The following is a 25,115-nucleotide window of genomic DNA, read 5'->3' on the forward strand; positions in this document are numbered from 1 at the left end:
CAGCTTCTTATGTGACTTCCAATGCTTCGACCTGGTATTCAAGACTTCAAATGATGTAGCCACACTTCAAATTTGAATGTAATCCTGTGAGAGACCCTAAGCCCGAATCACTGAGGTAAGCAGTTCCAGAGTCACGATTCACAGAAACTGAGATAATACATTTTTTCTTGACTTAAGCTTACTAAATTTTTATTAATTTCTTATTCAACAATAGATAATAGTGCTTACTATGTACAGGAGTGTTCTAAATGTTTTAACAATTCTAATTAATTTTGTTCTAACAAACTTAGGGATAGTTACTCTTACCCCATTTTCAGATAGGGAAATTAAGGCACAGATGTGTTAGGTAATTTTCCCAGGATTATACAACTAATACGTGGCAGAGTTTTTCAAGTCCAGTCCATATTCAGCCACAATGCTGTGCTGCCTTATCCATCCCATAATGCAATCTTATAGTACCATTTTTGTTCAGTACTAAACTGGATAGTATCCATGAAAGACCTCTTGTTTACCAGATAATGTTACAGGTTTAGACAGTGCTATTTAATTCTTTACATTTCTGAGAAGCAAATTTGAATTTACAGATTTTTTTTAGATACGAAATGAAGATAATAGTACCTAATTCATTGGGCTTTTGTGAGTGCCTGGCAAGAAAGTGCTAAGTATTATGAATGGAGATGATAGAAAGAGAATGAACAAAGTTCAGTGACTTGCTAATTTTATGAGGAATTATAAGAAAATGCCACAAGAAAATAAGTTATTTTCCCTAATATCCTCAAGACCCTGAAGCTATGAGTCAAAAACTTCTGCAGAATTCTGTAGAAATATAAGAGAAAATAAATTTGCTGTGGTAAAGCATTTATTTAGTTTTGGGAAGAATTAATAGCTTGCCTCACATTAAGTTTTTTGGATGTTAAAAAACTAACAAATACAATCTGTCTTACCCCTCATTGAATTAACTATTTTTTGGCTTACATAAAAGACCTCCTGAAATGTCTTAAATGGCATAACACAACTTTATAACTATAGCTAAATATATGTCTGTGTGTGTGTGTATATATATATATATATATATATATATATACACACACACACGCATACATACACAACGTAAATACATACTTACACAACATAAATACATACATACACACAAACACACAATTCTGTTAAGAGTTCATCCAACCACCTTAAATTGCTTAACATAACCTATATAGTATTGGAAACTGGAAATTGGATCTTAATTATTAGTTGTAACCACTACCCTTCTTTTGTCTCCGAAGTAACTAAATTAAGAATATTTTGTCATAGTCGAAAAATACTTTACGACAAAAAGTAGTGGTGGCAGACCTTGCTAAATGCTACTGCAATATCTTTTCTATTCGTTCTTACTTTCAGAACCCAGGTTTTTTTGGAGTGGTGACATCCCCTACTTTAAAAATTATTTTGAAGCTAGGGATGGGTATGTGACATAATTCTGCTCTACCTTCTTGAAATGCAGACATGATGCTGAAGATAAAGCAATGGGTTTGCAACTACCAATCAATGGACATGTAATAGATGGTTGAGCCAAAGGTAGAAGCGGCCATTGGTGTTATGGAACTGCTCTGACCAGCTTGTCCTTTCTACCTTGGGACTTCTTTCTACCTAAGAAAAACAAGCCCCTTAGTTGTTTACACTTCTTTCTTTGTTTTCCTTCTTTCCTTCCTTGTGTTTTTAAACTTTTGATCCTTACTTTGTGGTTAAACATTTGGTCAAATTGCCATTTGTTGGACTTCTGCTTCTGGCCAAGAGGGAATAAAAAGGAACTGATTCAACTAAAAAGTGGAAGAAAATACATGAAACAACAGTTTTCAAGACCTTACTCATCATGGCCAACATTAATTCTTGTCTATTACCTCTGTAAAGTCATAGCTATAGCAATACAGGGAAAGCAGAGGGTGTTCTGTAATACCTGGAAATTGTTGCACAAACGCTCAGAACAGAAAGCCAGAAGCAGATGTTCAGACAGAATTAGTGTTGACTAAAGCTGGATTAACATTAAGGCCTAGTTCCTGTGGTACTCCACTGTCACATATTCTAAATCATTCATTTAGTCTTATTCTCTGCTAACCACATTACATTTTCTGTCTATCAAGAGTTGAAAAATAGCAGTAAACCAATAATCATTCACAAGTATATTAATGATAAGCTGAGTTTTATAAACATGAACTCAAAAATCAATCTTGTATCTCTTCCTTTGACACACAAAAATGCACATGTATCATTTTCCTTGTGTTTTAGAAAAATATTTTTCAAATTTTTCACAAATATTTTTCACAACTATCACAAATATTTTTCAGTTTATGATATATTTTTACACTTTACTCATATGCCTATTCATTTTTATTTTTCTCTTTGTGCTGCCCTCAAGAGATAAAATATTGCTATCTTTGATCAACTATGATAACTATTGAGCATGTGCAAAATCTGGTCGATCTGTAAATAACCTGGTTACCTAGTCAGTGGTCATCAAGAGAAGCCAGTCAGCCTTTACTGGGTTCACACCAGTTACCTTGGCCCCATTAACCCAATAGCAGCCACCATACAAACTACCAAAATAGTATTCATTTTCATAAAAACATTTACAGAAATGTGGCTCATAATGTAGCCAGAAGTCCTGATTTCTGTATTCCACAGATGGTCTACTTGCTTGGAAAATGACAGCTAGAAAAGTGGGAACTAGGAGAACTGGAAGGAACTAGAAAGAGATCTGCCCTGTTTCTGCCTTCTCAACTTCGCTTAATCTCACTGAGATCAATCACATTGCCCACCCCTGAGGACCGTGTCTTATTTTAATCTCCAATTATCCCCAAGTTGTTGCTGTGTATAGAATAGTCTTTCATAAACAGTGGCTCAGTTTTGCCCTTTTTTTTTTTTTACTTAATACTATGTCCTATGATGTGATTTTGTTTGTAAACACAAAACTGCAACTACAAGGAGAGGAGATACGACTGTTAGTACTGAAGTGATTGCTAACATGTTACTGAATGTTTTCTATATTCCAGAAAGTGTTTTATCTATCCTAAATGTTGTGTTATCTCATTTAATTTTCAAAGAAAAAAAACCCTTAGGAGGTAGATAAAATTCTTACACTCAAATAAGTCCAGAGAAATAAGTTAACTTGCCCAAGTTTACACAATTAGAAAGTGGTGGAGTTGAGATTTAGCATAAGCACTTTGTCACTAGATCCTGAACTCTTTTAACTACTATAATATTTTCTTATTTTAATTTTCTTGATTTTTTCCCTAGAATAAAAGCCCTCTAGACCAGTTAGAACTATTTATTATTTTGACGTGTATTAAAATACGGCATTACATCTTCTTAACACTAACTTTGATATCAAAGCTATATTTAAAAGTATATGAAATTGCCCTTATTCAACTATTTTTTTACCTACAAAAATGACTATTTCATATGGCTCAAACTAATACTATATTTGAAGAAGCACCCTACCCCCAAGGTTTAATTCCATTTGTCTACACAGCTATTGGTTTAAAATTCTTCTCCCCCCACCCCCATTCTTGAACTATGGACTCTTTAAGTGGCTCTTCCAGGAATGAGACATCTTATTAGAGAACTGAAAAGAGCCTCTTCATCAGTTTTGTAGTCATGTGGGCCTGGATTCTACATTTTATTGGCCAAGATCCTCTTGGTATCTTATCATATTTGGTAAAATAGGGCAGGCAGTAATAACTTTCTTATATTCTTTATTGAGAATTGAAAGTAATAACTTATTCCAGTGCCTTGCACATTACTTGGCATTAGTGGGCTTTCAGTAATAAATATTCTCATCCTAAAAGAATTCAACCTAATGCTTCTTAGGATTTTCCTTCTATCAGCTAAGGTAAATATTTCTGCATATCCAAATGATAATAATTATTTTCTTAATATATTTTGAAGTTTAAATTTTGAAATAAATAAATCATTGAATTAAAAGGTTTTTTTAATTCAAATTTACTACTTCTCTATAATCCAGTCATTTTAAGTATCCTGCACTTTGTTTCAAAGAGCACTTCAGTGATTAAACAAACGATGTACATAATAAAAATGAGAATGAAATATTGATTTTTTTAAACACAATAATATTATATTGAGTATTTTTGGCTTAGTCATTTTAAATGACTAATTTATTTTACTTTTTCTTTCTTTTTACTCTTTATTTAACTATATTATACATGAGATATCTATGTATATATATAGCTATAACTATCTATCTATATTTTCACAAATCCTAAGTATACAGATTGATGATTTTTACAAATTGAACAAATACTCAGACCCAGATCAAGAAACAGAACATAATCATTTCCCAGAAGCCCACCTTGTTCACCCTTTCAATCATTACCCATCACCACCAAGAGTAGCCAGTATCCCAACTTCTAGGAGTATAGTTTCTCCTTTTTTTAAAAAAAAAAAAACCAAACCTTTTGTATCAATAGAATCATGGAATCATATAAGAATATGCTTTTGTGGTTGACTTCTCTTTTTTATAGGTTTTTAAAAATTTTATTTATTTGGTTGCATGGGGTCTTAGTTGTGTCAGGCAGGCTCTTTGTTGCAGCTTGTGGTCTCCTTAGTTGCAGCACACAGCTCCTTAGTTGTGGCACATGAACTCTTAGTTGCGGCATGCATGTGGGATCCAGTTCCCTGACCAGGAACCAAACCCGGGCCCCTGGCATTGGGAGCATGGAGTCTTATCCACTGTGGCACCAGGGAAGTCCCTTGTGTTTTCTTTCACACCACATTATGTTTGTGAGATTCATCGGTGTTGTTGCCTGTAGCATTTGTTCATTCATTCTCATAGCTGTATAGAATTCCACTGTATGAAGATACCACAATTTATCCAGGTGACTGTTGATTTCCCATTAGATTTCTAAATTATGCAGTGTCTCTGATTGATTTACTACATGTGTAAAGAGGCCAAAACATAAATTTTAACTGATATTAATGAAATATCCAGTTCCCTTTCTTAATGGATTTCAATAGATATTTATTCAATGCCTACTGAGTACAAAACATAGTGGTAGGTACTACAGGAATTGCAAAGACAGGACAACACTTTCAGTAGCTTACATTTTAAGGAATGAAGCTTCAGATAATATAGGGTTTTAGAATTTACGGTAAATTTTCATAAATACCCTTAGGGGATGAAGCAAGGTTGTACAAAGTTGTTGCATAGGAATGAGAAAAAGAGGATAAAAGAAATGGCTGATGAGTCTTAACATGTTAAAATATTTTATTAAAATCATCTTGAAAGGAAAATACCATTGAAGTTTGAAAACTTCAAATCTGAATGGCAATTCAGAGAAATAATGTTGCTTCTATTACATAAAACTACCAAATGAAAAAGCCCTTCAAAATATAATTAGTACTACAAATCAACAATTACTTGTGAATGTATACCATCTGATATATAACTCACTGAGGTTAATCAAGCCAAAAAATGATGTTCCATAGAAAATATAGACTTTTTTACTCAAAGTAAATAGTAAAAATATTATAAAATATTATTTTTAAATAAAGCAAAATTTTATTTTATAAAATTCACTTAACATATAATTACTCTTTCCAAAAAGCAGCTGCATAACTCAATATGTTTTTCTGTGATTCCTCCATAATTTTATATACTGTAAAATAACTCAAAAGTTATTACATATGTATATAGGTGCCTGTATAATATTACTCTAAAATGCCTAATCATTCATTCTACAAATGTTTGTGGAGTATCAACAATCTGAAAGGTACTATGCTAGGAACCTAACACACAAAAACAGTAAACTGGGCACTTGCCTTCAAGTAGCTTTAAGGAGAGGCAGCCTAAAAGAATTTAAATAGAGTATGGTCCCTGCCATGACAAAGGTATGCACACAGGGCTACTCAGAGGACAGAAAAAGGGCATGTGGATCAGACAGGGGAGTGAAGGGAAAAATCAAGCGATGCTTTGTGCAGAAGATGACTCCTGAACACAGTCAGAGACTTAAGGGATAAATGGCATTTAGCACTTTGGGCAATGAGGAAAGGCAGATATTCTCAAGGGAATGAATGGAAGAAAGAAGGTTGGGTACGGCCCATTATGGTTAGAGCTATGGTGCTTATCTCTGTTTGTGTTAACATGTAGCTAGGGGCCTGCTTTTCTGCATTTCTCCCCTGTCTTTATTTTTTCAAATACTATTTTTTTATTTGGTATAATCAATATACAACTAGAAGTATTTACTTTTTGTCCCTGAGTCTTGTGTTATTCCTGCTTCTGTTAGCATGTCAAAGAAAAGTCCTTTCTGGTGTATCAAATTCTGTGGCGTTTCAAATTGTGTAATCCTTCCAGAGTCTAGAACAAGCACCCTGCAATGTGAAAAGAATCCAGTCAGGTAACCTATAATCAGGTTTCAGTTCACCCTTCTTGTTCTTGCTACCGTAAAGTTTAAATTACTGTATGAGTCATGTCAGTACAAAATAAATGTACTATTTAACCCAGGAAATATATCAAGTTTTCTAATATTCTTTGAGCATTAACAAATTCCTCTAATTATTTTGGAAAATATCTTCCATACTATTAGGGGACATTTTGTATCTCTCAGCACAGATAAAATCCTTTATTAGTGGCAAGTAATTAATGTGTTTCATATGTTCAGTAGGTATCTCTGTAGAAACTGGTTTATTTCTGAAAACAAATAAAGCATACCTGTCTGAATCAATGATAGAATGCAGTCTGTGAGCAATCATCAGGATGGTGCAATCAGAAAACTCCTTCCTGATTGTGGTCTGCACCAAGTTATCAGTCTCAAAATCGATGGAAGCTGTTGCCTCATCCAAGATGAGAATTTTCGTTTTTCTCAGCAAAGCGCGAGCAAGACAGACAAGCTGTCTCTGTCCAACACTGTTATAAAAAATAGTAAAATGATTTCCACAGTGGATTTTATGGTCACACACTTCCTGTTCTAAAATTCTAATTATACTGTTATTCTCTTCCTAACCCGCATATTCATTCATTCTTTTCTTTAAGAAATATTCACTGAGTGATTACTATATGCCAGACTCTGGTCCAAGTTCTGCAAATAGAACAATGAATTAAACAGACAAAAGGCTCTGTCTGTGTGTTTACATGGGGAGACAAAAATAAAGATAAATGAGCAAAATGCATAGTAATGAGAAGAATTCGAACGTACGGAAAGGGAGGGTGTAAAATGTGGGTACGGGGTGGGTATTTTAGATGGGCATGCCAAAATAATCCTCACTGAGAAGATGCCTTTAAATTCAAGGCCTGAAGGAAGTGGAAAGTGAGTCCTGAAGATTTCCAATGGGAACTTGTTCCTGGCAAAGTGATTGCCAGATGTAAAATTCCTGAGGCAGGCAGGAACTGGCCTGGCATCTTCATGAAACAGCAAGGAACCAAGGAGGCCAAGGTGGCAGAAACAGAGAAAGCGAGGAGAGAGTAAACAAAGAAGAGGCTGAGTCATACAGGCTGTGTCTCTCCAGTACAGAGAGGGTCTAACTGATTTCCCTTAGGTCTCTGATCACATAAAGGGACTATCCTAAGACATCAAACATCAAAGTAGCCCTTACAACATTTTTTTTAGGAAGAAAGCTATTAGAGTAGGAGTCTTTGCAAAAGAAGATTCAATTAAATATTGACTTTTCATACTGCATTGTTCCTCTTTTTCCCCTTTGTCTCCCTTCACCAGCAGTTTCCCAGCCAGTGGCTATCATTTTATTTATTCCTTGTCTGTCTTCCCTAGGAGAAATCAACAATGGTGTGCTTTGAACAGGCCAGACAAAATCCATGGTAGCTCAGGAGTGACTTCCTTTTGAGGCCAACTCGTTTCTAAAAAGCCCTGAATGAATAACCTGGGCAAGTTCTGCTCTTAGCAGCTTACCTGAGGTTTTCACCACCCTCTGAAATTTCATGCAGCAGCTTCTTGGGAAGGGACTGCACAAACTCTTTTAAGCGACATAGTTCCAGCACCTCCCATAGCTCGCCATCAGAATACTTGTCTAGGGGGTCCAGGTTCATTTGAAGGGTTCCAGAAAATAAAACAGGGTCCTAGAGAATAAAATAGTCACCAGTAATCTTACTGTCACATGAGGCATGTGTACATTAAATAAGGAAAAAACAAAATAATCAAAACTAAATAGTTATCAAATTCATTTTATATTGAACCCCAAAGAAGAAGAAAATCAGAATAAGTTGCAAATTAGATTAAATCATTATAAGCTTCCTGATTCTTTCTCATCCTCTTATTAATAATGTCGATCACATCCACGATACTAATGATGATGGTAGCTGCCCTTTAGTCAGGGATATAATATAATACAGAAAATAATTGAATAAATGTAATCTGTACTATGTATATAATATTATCTATCAGCCCACCAAGCCAGAAAGATAGAAGTAAATATCTTCATTTGGCAGATAGTGAACTGGAGGTTTTAAAAAGCTCTCGTCCAAGGACACACAGAAAGTAAGTGCTCAAGTAGAGTTCAAAGACGACAAGTCCACGCTTTTTCCAATACACTGACATGTCTAGTGAAACTGTATTTTACTACACCTGTTTTGATTTATAAGAGAGCAATGACTGTTTCTTTTCTCCAGTCAATTTTACCCCTGTCAGAATTTCAGATTTTACTCAAATTTGTTTTGAAGTAAATTCATGAATGTAAGTATGTGTTTAAACACTATGACAAAGAGATGATAGTATTTTAAGATATTTTTAAAGAATAATATAAAGATATTTCATAAATGCTCAGCTTAACTCTCTCAAACACAACTGAATAAAGTCATCTTTGACTGCAGAGGCATATTATTGAGCCAATTTGCATACTTGTTAATGATCAAGTTCCTCTGATGCCACAGGTGGAAAAATCAAAGGGCTTGAAAAGAGATCTAACTGCATTATTGTTCTTTTCATTTTTTCAATATTTCTAAACCTCAAGTCAAAAGAATCAAAATCCTACATTCAAATTACCAACTAAGCAAAAACCTCAGTAATTGTTTTTTTCTTCCCAAAAATACCAATGTGTTTCAGCCTGATCTCTACATTTGAATTTTATTTGTATTTACTATTATGAAGGAAACTTGCAAAGCAACATAGTTTTTCAAACAGATAAATGCACATAGGGAGAACACTTCAGATTTAGAGTGTTTAATAGGATTTAATTACATAGTTATTTTTCATAATACCTTTAAAATAATTTGGCTCACCAAAATGAATGTGTATGCTTGAAAGGAATATATTAAAAAAAAATTAAAACAAAAACAAAATAAAATGGAACAAAAGATGAAGTTTCCCTAGAGGGAGTTAAGAAAGACTAACGAGAAAACAGTCTTTACCTGTGGAATAATATTAAGTTTGCCACGAAGGTCATGAAGCCCAATTGTAGATATGTCAATTCCATCAATAATAATTTTGCCTCCTGATCTTTCTACAATTCTAAACAGGCAATTTGATAGTGTTGATTTGCCTGCTCCAGTTCGTCCCACAATTCCAATCTGTAATGAAATTATCATAAACAGTTTACATTGTACTTTTTGTAAGGGAAGGGGACCTTGGTACTGACAACAAATACATTATGTGTCAGGTCAGAAGAATTTAATTTTGCCAACCAGAATAACATTGACTGTCATGGAAGACTTAACGTGACTTGCAAGGATGAGTCTTTATCCAGACACTCCTTACTCACTGGAGAGGCTTGGGCTAATATGTGTGTTTCCTCCAGTTTTTTTTTTTTTTAATTTTTATTTATTCATTTATTTATTGGCTGCATTGCTTCTTCATTGCTGCACGCAGGCTTTCTCTAGTTGCGGCGAGCAGGGTCTACTCTTCCATGCGGTGCGCGGGCTTCTCATTGCGGTGGCTTCTCTTGTTGCAGAGCATGTGCTCTAGGCGCACAGGTTTCAGTAGTTGTGGCACACAGGCTCAGTAGCTGTGGCTTTCAGGCTCTAAACTGCAGGCTCAGTAGTTGTGACACACGAACTTAGTTGCTCTGCGGCATGTGGGATCTTCCTGGACCACGGCTCGAACTCGTGTCCCCTGCATTGACAGGCGGATTCCTAACCACTGCGCCACCAGGGAAGTCCCTTTCCTCCAGTTTTGAGTAATTTACTTACCACCTAATTAGAGCACATTAGCAGCCCCAGGAAGAGTGGATCATCCCTGAACCATCCCTAAACTAGCCATTAAGGGTGTGGTTTAAAAAGAGACTGATAATGGGGTTGTTTTCCTGAGACTTTCAAAATGAGGCTTCTCTACCATCCCTCCCCCAAAACAAACAAGCAAACAAACAGGGGACTGGAACCCTTTGCTTAGATAGGCTAAAAAATCTAAAGGAATGCCTGCAAATTTCCTTGGTGTATCAAAACAACTACTGCATCAAAACCACTAAGGGTGGTCACAGATAATGTCTGAGTATTTTGGACTCTTGGACTAAATAATCAGCTTGTCATAAACATCCAGTGATTGCATGTGTTCCTTTGGCCATGAAAACTAAAGCAACCTCTTTTGGGTGCTGATTTGTGTCTTGGTGTTAGTAGAACTTTGGGCAGAGAGAAGATTATGGTGGCTGGTTTGCCCTAATTAAAGATCTTAAATCTTAAATCTGACATACTACTATTATACATCAGAAAAAACAGGAGTATGTTGAATTCATTAGAATAATTAAAATTCCACAATGATTTCATTTGTTCCAAAAATATTTTTGTCCTTGATGTCACTGCAGTGGACCTGGTTTAGAGGGTTAGAAAAGGAGGTGTTTGGAGATACCAAAGGCAGGTTTTTGAAAAAGGGAAAATGGAACATTGTTGTTAATTAAAATGTTTTTTTACTTTTACTGATTTGTAAAATATCAATCTGATTAGGCAGGATAATAATATGTTTTCATAAAATATTTTGAAAAATGTGGGAAAAATATAGAAGCAAAAATCATCTAAAATCCCATCACCTAGAGAGAATCAGTGTTTATGCTTTGTAACTGTTCTTCTAGGATTTTTGCTAATGTGTATATGTTTGCTTGTTTAAAACACAAAAATGATATACTATCAATAGTTTCGTATATAGTTTTTATCAACTAAATTACATCTCAAGCATTTTCCCATTTCACTAATGGTCTTGGAAAACATGATGTCACTGACTATACAAATATTCTCTCCGATGTATTTACTGTATAGGTAACTATATATTATCTTACTGTCTTATTGTTGTACTTTACTTACTAGAGGACGTAAAAATAAAGTATACTAATACTGGGTATATAGCCAAAGGAAATGAAATTAGTATGATGAAGGGGAATCTGCACTCCCAAGTTCATTGCAACGTTATTCACAGTAGCCAAGATATGGAACCAACCTAAGTGTATGCCATGCATGAATGGATAAAGAAAAAATATATATGTATATAAACATATATATAATCCTGCATCAAAATGAAGAAAATCCTGTGATTTGTGGTAACATGGTGAACCTCGAGGACATTATGCTAAGTAAAAGAAGCCAGACAGAGAAAAATATTGTATGATCTCACTTAAATGTGGAATCTAAAAACGTCAAAACGTCAAACAAAAGGTTACCAGGGATTGAAGGGTGGGGAAAATGGGAAGATGTTGGTCAAAGGGTACAAACTTTCAGTTATAAGGCAAATAAGTTCTAGGTATCTAATGCACAGCATGGTGACTATAATTAATAATACTGAAATTTGCTAAGAGAGTAGATTTTTTTTTTTTTTTTTTGCGGTACGCGGGCCTCTCACTGTTGTGGCCTCTCCCGTTGCGGACGGGACGCGCAGGCTCAGCGGCCATGGCTCACGGGCCCAGCCGCTCCACGGCACGTGGGATCTTCCCGGACCGGGGTACGAACCCGCGTCCCCTGCATCGGCAGGTGGACTCTCAACCACTGCGCCACCAGGGAAGCCCAGAGAGTAGATCTTAAGTGTTCTTAAGGTTATGATAATCATTTCACAATATATGTATATCAAACTATCACACTGTACACCCTAAAAAATATAATTTTTATTTGTTGATTTTACCTCAATAAAGCTAAAAAATAGTAAAATCATGTTTCACAATAGATTATGAACAGCTTAAAATATATATTTTTGTTGATAGAGGAAAAACTTATTCTGTACAAACCAACCACATGTCTTTATTACTTTTATATGAAATTTGAACAAATGACCATCTTATATTCAATATCACAGTATACTTTGGCCTTAACAATAAATATACTCAGATGAAAGGTAAAGTGAGACTTATAAAATATATATGGTACCTTCTCTTCCCCATGAGTCTGGAAAGTGATATCTTGTAATGCTAAACCAAGATCATCTCGGTATCGTGCCTGATAATTAACAAATTCCACTATCCCTTTACTGGGCCATTGTGATGGAGGCCTTTTAGACATTATCCAGGGTGCCTTAAAACAAAGAAATATTTTTTAAATTATAATTACAATAAAAATATCTCCCCCAATCAAAATAATTCTCATGCATATAAACAAAAGTGATAAAACAAAAATGATGAAAGACATTTGTAAACATTATGATTTTTCTGAAAACACTTTTAAAAAATACCAAAATCTTAGAAATAAATTTTTACACATAAAGAGGCTTCCCATCTTCTATTAAGTTATTAAGAAAAATCTAAAACCTTATAAAGGAGCTGAAGGTAACCTGAAATTTTAGCTGAGAGGAGGACAGTTTGTCATTTATTCATTTCCCAAATACTGAGTGTTTACTGTACCAGTTAATGCTTTAGTTGTTGGTGATTTAGCAGTGAGAAAAACAAATAATTCTTGCCCTTATGGAGCATGCATGCTGGTGAGGAGAGACAAAAAGCACCATATAGCCTAGGCAGAATGTTAGTTGATGATAAAGCTTTGGAAGTCAGGAAATAGGCAGGGTTGGTGTAATTTGAAGCAGGGTGGTTAGAAAAGGCTTAACTGGACATGGTCAGGAAACAAATCATGTGGATATCAGAGGAAACCCTTTCCAGGTAAAGGAGACTAACTGCATATGCTGAGGACCTGAGACTGAGGCCTGACTCTGGAACACTGGAGGAAAAGCAGGAGATAGAAGAACACACAGAAGACTGTGGTGCCCCACCAGTGAGGTGAAGTGTTTTCATGAGGGGGAGTGATCACAAGTGTCAAATGATAGGCCAGGTAAAGTGAAGACTTAGAGGCTACCATTGGTGATCTTGACTAGGGCAGGCTCAGTGAAGTGGTAGGATTTAAAGCCTGTGTGAAAGAGGGTCCAGAAAAAAATGAGAAAAGAGGAATTAGAGAGAGCAAGTACAGGAACTATTCCCAAGAATTCTGCTGTAAAGAGGAGCAGAGAACCAGGGCTATAGAGGAGTAAATAGGGGTCATTTGGATACATTTACTTCTTTCTACATCAAGAGTTTTTGCAATGGTGTCTGTTACAACTTGCATCAAATTACATAAAGATGATTTTTTTAAATGTGTATGTGCTTGTGTGTGCACACACATTTTATTGTCCTTTTTTCAAAATGAAAAAAAACATATATTAATAGCAAAAGATTTAGAAAATATAGAAAATGATACAATTTTTATAGTAGTCATTACATGGCAATAAGCTGAACAAACTAAATATTGGTAACTGTGATTGTGATTGTGAAGGTAGACTAATCTTTTGTGAAATGTGTATGAAAAAGGAAGGTAAGACCCAGGGAATAACCTAGAGGAAGATTCAAAGTTTAGGTAGGAGTTGGAGTATGCAGAAAATATTTTACTATATTTATAGGCTGAAAGGAGTAAAGGGATTGGGGTGCTGAAATTAGGAATTAGAGAAGGTGGTTAATGGAATAAGGTCTGAGAAAAGATATGAGGAGATGTTTCCAAAATACAACTGGAAATTTGTAGGTCTTTATTTGGAGGAGGAACACTTCTTCTTCAGAGTTACAAGCAAAAGAGGAAAGTTTCACGAAGATTTAGATACCTTTATAAATGGATTGAAGAAGACACAGAAATTCAGCATATACCCTTTATCATCTGCCCTGTTAATTCATGGAACTGGGAGACAGAAGTACCCTAGATTAGTAAAATATGTAGATAATGCTAACATTATACTCTGTCTATAGTCTAATTCCTCTCTCTCCCAAATTATAGTTAATTAAAAGGAACAAAGAAGACTGATTTATTCTCCTTCTCCTTCTCATCCACAGAGATGTTAATGATGAGTAAATGGGACAGAAGGTATAAGCAGTAAAGGCGTAGTTAATTTTGAAATTGGACAATCAGACTGTAAATAATTATGAGGTGACTGCATTAAGACACTTTTCTCAATGTAAAATCTTTACAAAGTTATAATCATAGATTGCATATTTTACTTTACTTTGGTAGGGGACAGATCACTGTGCCCCTTAAAAACAGGTGCTCAGGGGCTTCCCTGGTGGTGCAGTGGTTGAGAGTCCGCCTGCCGATGCAGGGGAAACGGGTTCGTGCCCCGGTCTGGGAAGATCCCACATGCCGCGGAGCGGCTGGGCCCGTGAGCCATGGCCGCTGAGCCTGCACGTCCGGAGCCTGTGCTCCACAACGGGAGAGGCCACAACAGTGAGAGGCCCACATACCGCAAAAAACAAACAAACAAACAGGTGCTCATATTTCATTTTTATAACAATACTGAAATGGAATATCTTATAATTGATGAACAGTCCTAATTTAATTAGCAGTGTTTTTTTTCTACTTTAGTGATTATTTAAAATAATGGTGCATTTTACAATAGATTGAATTTTAATTTCGTCGAAATGCAAAATATTACAGCAAAAATTTGGAAATGCAGGTTTTGTTCAAAACTGATTTTTAAGATGTCAGTTCAAGGTGTATTACAATATCTTAATTCTGCATCCATTTATTATTTAGAAGTGCTTACCTCTTTATCCATATTTTCATATTCACAAACTCTTTCAATGGAAACTGCATTGGTTTCAATTTCACATGCTTTCCTTACCCAAAAATTGAGAGATTGAGTAATCTGGAGGTGAAAAACCAAGAGCTTAATGAATGAGTATCAGTCTTTTATATACTATTAATAATACTTTATAAAGCTTCATTTTTCAGAATTTTCATATATTTTATTTCTTAGAATTATTTAACAACTTTAGAAGTAAGCATATTTATTCTTAGACACACATATGTGCTTCTTTAAGTTTGTTAAATTCATTAATATCATAAACAATGATTATTTCTCAGAAGATGGAATGAATATAGTTCAACATACATTAAAGGAGAACATACTTGGTGTAAGAAATGATGAATACCAAGATTGATGGGATATGCCTTAAGAAATGTACATCCTAAGTGAGGAAAAAGTTTGTACACAATGTTACCTTTGGCATTCTTTACCAGCTTCCATTAGAAGGAATTTTCTGACTACTCCTGTCTCCTTTTTTCCCCCCAAACTCTACTTTTTTCTCATGCAACTTACCCCTAAATATAAGTTCCCCAAGGTTGTAACTTCAAATCTAGTTCTGAAAGTCACAAAACTCTCACGATTCAGATTTTTCTTGAGTTTGGTGCTAAACCATTTGATGGCCGACCTGACTGAACTGATGTGGGTCTCCTTAAAGTGTTGATTTAACCCACTTAGGATGTACATTCACATATTTCACTGCAGAACAAATAGTTTGATTACAGAGTTCTGCCCCAGGCCCTGCATATATACATACATACATACATACATACATATTGATATATTTATTTGTGTGTGTGTATATATATATATATATATATATATATATATATATATGTGTGTGTGTGTGTGTGTGTGTGTGTGTTAAATGTATTATATTTCCTTTCTAGAAGCCTAAGTTCTGAATTCTGAAATGCAACTGACTTGAGGTTTTTAGGTAAGGGACTAAGGGCATGTACCCAAATCATGTAGACCCATCTTTTAAATAATATGGAATTATATTAAGCAGTTTGATACATTTTCTATTTTACTAAGGGGACTTGCACACAGTCATAACACTAGCAGTTTGCAGTATCATATAAAATAGGGTTTATTAGGAAAAAAATTACAAGCAGAGCATATATTCTCCCCAGAACTTGCATTATCTCTCTGCTTAGTTTGGGCAAACCGGATGGACAGGCCACAGTAAAGAGGGGCCTATCCCTGTTATACTTTATAACTCTATAAGGATAGGAAAACAGGAAACTTCTGGGTAATGATGCAACAGCAGGAGTTTCCTGGATCCTCTAACACTGTGCCTTGGGTATCAGCCTGTTTTCTCTGTGAGCTAACTTAGAAATACTGAGCTAGCTCTTTTGCTGGTAGCAAAAAAAAAAAAAGAAATGAGCCTCCAGGGTAATCCAGATTTGTCTCTCATTACTTAGTTATACAATCTATAATTCAGAAAGGAAAAGGAGAAGAGAGCTTAATTAATTGGATTATAAACATATCATATACCACAAAATCACTATTACTTACATTTAAGGCATAGGATATGGACAAACCAACTACTGCTGAATCCATAGAATTGCCAGCCTGCACAGCAAGCAGTGAAGCAAAGAACAGCATTAAATTGCCAAGAAATTCAAGTCTAACAGACAGCCACCTGTAATAATGGAAAATACTCCTGAACTGAGATGCAAAAGTTTTGGTGCACTTAGTATGAACTCTCCTCTGAAAAATGAAGAAGTAAATATCAATAGCTGCATTCTCTTTTTTCACACTTACTTAGAACTCAATCAAACAGGATTTTTGCAGTGATGATAGAGTAAAGGATTTCTCTGCATAAAAATACACTTTACTTTTGCAGAACTTTGCTTTGAAACTTAATCAGAATTAAAAATCAAAAGAAAAGAACATCAACTGAAATGATGCATTTATCTTAAAATCCCATTGGAAAATCACTTACCTTTCTGATTACATACACGTTTTTTATATGATAAAATTAGTCACTAAAAGTTAACATGTGCCCAACTACTATTTAATGTTTTATTTTTTTCTCCTCTATGTGAAATGCATAGCTTCAAATTCAAAATATTATAGATTATTGTTTGCAAAGAAAATCCATTCTACAAATATAAAATACAACAAAGAGTCACACCTTTACTAATTCTAATAGCATCCTGTATAACCTTCAAAAAACGTGGGACCTTATTTTCACGTAAAGTAGCATGTACTATTCATACGGACATAAATAGATACACTTTAACTTAAATGTATATTAAATACTAGAAATATTTAAGGCTTTAATATTTTTGATGAAATATCATTAAAAACACTTTCTGGGGCTTCCCTGGTGGCGCAGTGGTTGAGAGTCCGCCTGCCGATGCAGGGGACACGGGTTCGTGCCCCGGTCCGGGAAGATCCCACATGTCGCGGAATGGCTGGGCCCGTGAGCCATGGCCGCTGAGCCTGCGCGTCCAGAGCCTGTGCTCCACAACGGGAGAGGCCACAACAGTGAGAGGCCCGCGTACCACAAAAAACCAAACAAACAAAAAACACTTTCTGTTTAGAAGTTAGTGAACAAAATATCCAAGAAGAGACTAGTCCTGAACTGGGTATGTGGAGATGACTTACCTGTTCGAAATCACATTGTTGTAGAAACAGACCAAATTCTCATTCACCACCTCTTTGTTTTGCTGGATGAACCTCTGTTCATGTCCAAATGCCCTGATAGTGGACACCCCAAGTAGAGTCTCGCTAAAGTGGGAAAGGACAGGAGAGCGAGATGCTCCTGCCAGCCGCCGAATCTGCCGAGAGCTTGCCATGTAGTACCTCTAAAAGGAAAACAGAAAGAGGCGGTTGGGAAGGTGTAGCCAAAATTGCTTCAATAGTTTGAAAATGGCAAGACCCTTGTGTAGTGGATACTTGTGTCACTAAAGAGCAGCCCCCAAAAGATAAGTTCAAGTTCTAACCTCCAGTACCTGTGAACGTGACCTTATTTGGAAATAGGACCTTTGCAGATGTCATTAAAGTTCTTGAGATGAGATCGTCCTGGATTTCGGGTGGGCCCTAAATACAATCTGAGTGTCATTATAAAAAATAGAAAAGGAGAAGACACAGACACAGGGAGAAAGCCGTGTGAAGACGAGACTGGAGTGATGGACCTAGGAGTCAAGGAAAATGCCAGGGGTCTCTGACAGCCATCAGAAGCTAGGAGAGAAGCATGCAACAGAGGCTCCCTCAGAGCCTCCAGAAGAAGCCAACCCTGCCTACTCCTGGATTTTGGACTTTTGGCCTCCAGAACGGTGAGAGAATAAAATGTCTGTTGTTTTAAGCCACCAAGTTTGTTACAGGAGCCCCAGGAAACGAATGCACCTTTGTAACAGTAAAAACCCCAAATTCTGGATAGCACAACTAGAACATAACTGGGCAAAATTTCACTTTGATAATGCTCTCAAACACCCATTATTGAGTACCGACTGTGGAAAAAACTCTATGTTACATGTTGGAAGTGTGGCCAGGTGGTTAACCCATTAAATGAAGGAAGCCAACCAAATGTACAAACAGTAGTATTTTTGTACCTAAATATAGTTACGGAAAAAATTTTCTTTATTTTTTTCTACCAAAAAACCCAACGTGGCCACAATTATAATTGACTACTTCCCCTCTGACTTGGGCTGAGGACAGCTGGGATGGGTGGAGACTGGAGAGCTGGAGGGAATGTGCCCTGAGTTAACTGGACCATCCTTCATCAGCCCCACATAATTGCTACAAACTGGAAATGAAAATAAAGAGTTTGCTACATCTTGCAATTTTTTTTCATGAAAATCTTCAGATCTGGAATTTTATGTAAAATTTCTAATTTTAAAAATCTCTTCATTTTGGTAAAAACATTAAGCAAGCTAAGCTAAAACGTACCTGAAGCTACATGTGGCCTGTCAGCTTACAGTTTACAAGCTCTGCTCTCTGCTAAGTGCTCTAGAGAATACAAATGATTACGGCATTCTGAACCTGCAAGGGGACTTAAGAGATTGTCTCAAAGGTAGTTTCATAAAAGTTCAATGAATTATAGAAGCCCTGGGGTCCTTCCATGAAACTGACCAGAGCATTGAGCTTCAGAACATTTGATTTAAATCAGTGCTTCTCATACTTTAGTAAAAATTACCAGAAGGATTTTAAAAACACAGACTTCTGTGAGAAATTCTTTATTTCCCCCTGCTGTATTAGGGTATGATTAACAAATAAAAATTGTATATATGTTGGTTGTAAAATGTGATTTTTTTAAAAAGAGATTCTGATTCTATAGGCCCATGGGTCCAGGGACCACACTTTGAGTAGCACTGACCTAAAGCGAACCTCTTATTTTACAGGGAAAAGAGATGAAGCCTGGAAAAGAAAGTGATATACCAAACACAGGAGTCAGAAAAGTAATTTGAGGCTCCTGAATCTTCATTCAGGGCTCACCCTATAAAGTTCCCCCTAACAAGACATGGTTTCTAGGCTCTTTTCCACTCCTAGACACCCTTTTATAGTGCACCAGACACAAGACTGTCACTTGTGATATGTTTTGTTGTTTTTGTTTTTGTAAGCAGACACAATTGATCCTCAACTCCATTCCACAATTTCTTGATTTTTTTTTTCTAATTATAAGACATAGTGTCTGCCCCAGAGGACTTACAATCACATTGAGGAGACAATTTTTGGTCTAGTAAATAAATAAATAAATAAAATGACAACAAGAACAAACAAACAAACAAAAAAAGCCTATAATACTAGCAGTATAATAAATCCATAATACCTACATGAGTCATATCTCTTTGCCCTACTTTGGTAGAGAATGCTTCACACAGAAAGTAGAATATAACCTATGCATGAAGGGTGAGTAAGATCCAGACAGGCAGGGAGAAGAGGGACAGCATAGGAAGTAGGAGGAATAATGATAGTACAGGTGTAGAAATGAGCAAATGATTAACATCCTGGTTGGACAAATTAAACTCCAATATGAATGTGAAAACTTAGGTTGAGAAAATATTAAACTACAAGAACTGCATCCTTTTGTATAAAGAGCCTCAAAAAACTTTTATATTTAATTTGAATATGTGTTAAGAAATTTTGTTTTTACACTACAGCCTCACAGTGACATAACTTTGGAATTCAAATTGGTTGACCACATTTTTTTTTTTTTTTGCGGTACACGGGCCTCTCACTGTTGTGGCCTGTCCCATTGTGGAGCACAGGCTCCGGATGCGCAGGCTCAGTGGCCATGGCTCACAGGCCCAGCCGCTCCGCGGCATGTGGGATCTTCGCAGACCGGGGCACGAACCCCTGTCCCCTGCATTGGCAGACTCTCAACCACTGCGCCACCAGGGAAGCCCCCAGTTGACCACATTTTAATTGGAATATAAGGATATATACATATCATGAGAGATCTGTTGTAGTTCTTCAAGCAATAGTTTGTTGATAGCAGGGATAACAGGGCAAAAGGCAATATGTGCTTCTCTCTTGGATCTTCAAGCAAATTAACTTTCTGCTAAAATGTAAACAACACCTAGGTTTTATGGTGGCCATAAAAATGCACAACTCAGTTCTCCTGTTGCAGGGCCCATAGCTGCTGAACTGACAGCCCAGCCGCTGCCCCTCCAAATCCACTACTATAGTAGAATGAAGGCCATTTTTCCCACAGGTGGCTCCCAGGCAAAGACAGAGCATGGCAGGGGTGCTAAAACAAGCCCATTCAGGGGTCACGTGGGAGCATCCACTGGGCAGTGTTGGTTGTGGACTTCCCATTCATTCAACCAAACCTCTTATGGAACCGTTCTGCAGTCCAAGACTTTTCCTACCCGATCCTCTTCCTTCTCCCTTGAAGGGAGCAGACCTGCCTCACTGTCGAAGGGCTCACCCAGCCTTCTCTTGCTCCCTCTCCTTTATCTTTTACAGGCATTTCCCCCAGCAATTCTCTAGTACATCTAATCCTTTCTTGATGTCTGCTCCTTAGAGAACCTTAACTAACAGGCAGTCTAAGTGGGTCTGAAACTATATTTGACTGTGAACCTATAAATTATTAATACACATACAAATCCGTGTACTTACTTGTATAGTGAAATAGAGGAAAACCAAAGGAATAATCCCCAGAATGAAGAGTGGTAAAGCTCCCACAATGACCAAAACTGTTCCAATAACTTCCAGTGTACAATTCACCCAGGTCCGTAAGTAGTAATGGAAACGCATATCAATTATAAACATGTCCTGAAAAATTTGATATCGAGTCACTTTATTTTTAACTTTTCATGGTTTAAAATGAGGGGAAGAAGACATATATCATTCAATGTAAAAATAGAAACATTTACCCAGATGTGACAATCTGATTATTAAATATCTAACTATTCAATATGTGATCTTTGCCCTCCCCAGCCCACCCCCATGTATTTTTCAGCTGTAACAATTAAGAGGGTGTTCTAGTACCAATATGTCTATGATCAAGCAATTTGTACTTCCCAATGACAACTACATGGCACTTAATTTATATGACTGAAATCAGACTCTGTTAAAAAAAAAAAAAAAAGAGTCCAAACCCCAGTAGTTGGATATTCAGAGGCATTGGTCTACCATTATTCACTCCCTAAAAACTGTAAAACACTCCTGGGTCATTCTTATCCACTGAGAACATGTCCAGTGACCTTCTTGGATAGCTGGATCCTGCCAATATCAGAAGAAACAGGAAAACAAAATAATCTTCATTTACAAAATTAAAAACCGAAAGATAGAGGTGGACAATAGGACTGAGAAAAGGACATGGGAAGGTCATGCATCAGTTCACATATAACTTAAAGCTATGTTTGTGGTATATGGTACGACCTTAGAGATCCCAGGGAATAGGAAGGCACTCAACCTTGAAGGGATGGACTATTCAGTTTAGGACAAAACCGATAAAGAATGGAGATAGAATTTTATTTATTCTCAGCCTTGCTTTGGGACTTCCCTGATTATCTCACATACCAAATAGTGTAAGAGCATCATATTCATATGTAACTTCCTGCCTGTCTTTAAAACACCTTCTCATATTCTCATCTGTTCAAGACCCAATCATTTGTCATGTTACTGTATAATAATGAGAGTTGTTTAGTAGGGTCATAGAGATATGTCCACTGGGAGACAAAGAACACTGGTGATCAAGTTCTTCTATAAACTTTCAAAGAACAGTGTGACATTGGTATGATTAAGCAAGATTTAATACTCCATCAAGAATTGATTATGCTAGGTATTTTCATTTATATTTTGATGTTTTATCCTCATTTTTCCCCATACCACACCAAATGTTTTTCATATACACAAAAATATATTGCCATATTTTAAGATCATGGCTATGCACTGTCTAACACAGAAGCCACTAGCAATATATGGCTATTGAGCACTCGAAACATGGCTGCTGCAAACTGAGATCTAACAGAAGTCTATGATACAAACCAGATTTTGAAGAGTTTGTAGGAGAAAAATAAAATATTCAATCAATAATTTTACATTGATTATACTTTAAAGTAAGGTTTCAGATATTTTCTGTTAAAACATATTATTATAAATAATTACTTCAACTGTTTCTTTTTACTTTTATATTGTGGCTAATAGAAAATTTTAAATTACCACTGTGGCTTGCATTACATTTTATTGGACAGTACAATTACAAGTACTTAGTAGTAAACACAATGAGTAAAACCCTATAGGTTAGCAGAGACACTCTGGAAACCTCTACCCATCCCCCAGTTGCCATTAGTGTGTTGATAGCTCTTTTAAAGGCAGAATGCTTAAAATCTGGATATGTCGATATAGACTTACATTTCTCCCCCTCCTCAGCATGAACCACTGATTCTCAAACTAAATGTGTGTAAGAATTGGAGTTGTAGACACCAGAGCACATGTACTTCTTGGATTCTTTCAGCAATTTTTAAGGGTTATTTTAAGTATGTGTGTAAGATGTGACTCTGCTATACATCAATTATAAATGTCTCAAGAATTAGAAATAAAATAACAATGAAATCTACCCTAAACGTAATCTCATCTTTTTAGAATGATATTTTTTACAAATGAGATAATAAGGTACTAAATGTGGATCATTTATACGTATGCTATTTAATAAGGTATGGCTTACTTACCTTGGTGAATCGATTGATGATCTGGCCTATGGGATTGGTTTCAAAGAACTGGAGTGGCAGATGCAGCACATTATCCAACAGTTGAGCATGCAAAGTTCGAGAGGCAGCCAAGGATCCTCTGGTGAGTACATAAGCTCCCGAGCAAACAAAGAGACCTAAACACAAATTGTTATCTGTGACATATTAACCGCTTAAACTCTGAATTTTAACTCTCAAAAGATTGCTTGTAATAGCATTTATTTTTAATGGAAAACTCAAATATCAAACTTAAAAATGTATCACTGTGGACCAAACTAAGTGTAAATGCATATGGTGCATGGAAAATAAATATGGACACTCTGGTGCGCTATCAGAGCAGGGCTCTCCTTATTCATGAGCATAGGTTCTAGAGAAATGCTCTAAAGATAAGAGATCAACCGGGTTGACAGAATTTTAGCAACCTATTAACGTTATGATGTCCTGAAAGACAATGTGGTAGTCAGTGGTGCTGCTAGACAAATAATTTCAGTTCTCCTAGCTTCTAGGTCCATGGTTAGAATTGCACTTTCTGACCTCCATGTGATTGATGGAATCAAATGAATAGTTCTGAACAGTAAGTTGAGATACTTCACATGATACTTCCAGGTGTCAGACTTGCTAAAGCTCCTATTCCCTTTACACAGTGCCTGCCAACATTTAAAATAGTGGTTGGATTGCTTCTTCAACTTGGGCCCTAGAATCAGAAGAGGCCCTTTCCTGACCTACAGTGGACAAGTGGTATGTCATGAATAAACTATTTTTGGTCTGTCAAGCTATTACAGTTTGGTTGGTGAGAAGGTTCTTGAAAAAACTAAAAATTAGAAAATATAAATGATAAACATGTAGCTTCAGTGGAATAGGTTAAAACACAGTTAATAGTATCTATTGACTATTGGTAGCTGTGTTTGACAAAAATATAACAAGAAAGAGACAAGCTCAGAAAAGAACTATCCAGGTGCGTAAGAAGAAATGAAAGGACAAAGAATCCCCAAACTGGGGAACTTTTAGGGGTGGAGGAAGAAATTCTTGGTTACAATGATTGGCTCAAGGGTGGATATGTGACTCAAATTGTTTCAAGGAGAGTAATTTCATGGATTTCTATGGAAAGAGGTTCTTTGAAAGAGAACATTTTCATCACCATGTGAGGCCTGAGAATGCCTCAAGAAAAGAGGAAAACGAGCAGAACTGAGAAAGCATGGTGGACACTTCGTTTGAGACCCTGGCTCAAGTGTGTTTAAAAACTTGTGCCTGGACTTTTCCATTTGAGGCATCAATAAATTTCCATGTTATTTAAGCCATTTGCTCTTGAGTCTTCTGGGATACATAATTGCACCGCTGATCTCTACTATACAAAATTGTTAGTAAAAGTGTGTTGCCAACAGGATTCTTGCTCCATTGTAGGTATAATGTTTAAAACAAAACAAAACAAAAATAGTTAACCCTGTCCACCTCAAATTCTTTTAGCTAGTTCCTTTATATTTTAAATAACATCACACATTGCTCTTTAATAATTTCTTACTCTTAAATACTTTCTATTATTTTCCTACCTCACTCCCCATACTTTCTTCTAGCCCTTCCAAAAATAGGTTGTTGCCCTTTTGTTCTCAAATATTCAGTGTTTACATTACTACTAAACATAATGTTCATGAAGTTCAGTAAATTTATAATGCTTGTACCACTATTTTTCTATGCAAGAAGCACTAATCTATTACCAAACAATTCAATAGTCAGCAAATCTCTTTGGAATATGTTTAAATTCAGCAGATAGTCTGTTATTTCTTTCATCCTATTTCACTCCCTCATCCTGCAACATAAACTACTCTCTTGGAACCCTCTGTATTTCTGCTCTAAACTGGAAATTTTTGTGGGAACAGGCTTTAGTATTCTTCAGTTACAGAAAATGTTGTTAAATATTATGCATTTGATCATTTCCATCTGCATTTACTGTGTCTTATTGTATGGATGTTGCACATCTTGGATTATTCCTCTAATTTTTTCTTATTTATCATTTGCCATC

General features: G+C 36.1%; 1 protein-coding gene across 1 annotated transcript in view; it reads right to left on the reverse strand.

Annotated features, from left to right (window-relative positions):
• Nucleotides 1–5,655: 5,655 nt before the first annotated feature.
• Nucleotides 5,656–25,115, reverse strand: part of LOC132490968 (multidrug resistance-associated protein 1-like) — an 87,165-nt gene continuing 67,705 nt past the window's right edge. Inside the window, exons 19-28 of the mRNA XM_060099795.1 lie at nt 23,081–23,235; nt 21,024–21,179; nt 17,568–17,767; nt 16,470–16,596; nt 14,913–15,014; nt 12,293–12,436; nt 9,365–9,523; nt 7,911–8,077; nt 6,719–6,913; nt 5,656–6,378 (exon numbers count right to left, since the gene is read on the reverse strand). Coding sequence (XP_059955778.1) covers nt 6,240–6,378; nt 6,719–6,913; nt 7,911–8,077; nt 9,365–9,523; nt 12,293–12,436; nt 14,913–15,014; nt 16,470–16,596; nt 17,568–17,767; nt 21,024–21,179; nt 23,081–23,235 — 1,544 coding nt within the window. The 3' untranslated portion in view covers nt 5,656–6,239. The remainder of the gene's footprint in view (nt 6,379–6,718; nt 6,914–7,910; nt 8,078–9,364; nt 9,524–12,292; nt 12,437–14,912; nt 15,015–16,469; nt 16,597–17,567; nt 17,768–21,023; nt 21,180–23,080; nt 23,236–25,115) is intronic.

This window comes from Mesoplodon densirostris, chromosome 5, assembly GCF_025265405.1.
Source record: "Mesoplodon densirostris isolate mMesDen1 chromosome 5, mMesDen1 primary haplotype, whole genome shotgun sequence".
NCBI classification, from domain to species: Eukaryota; Metazoa; Chordata; class Mammalia; order Artiodactyla; family Ziphiidae; genus Mesoplodon; species Mesoplodon densirostris.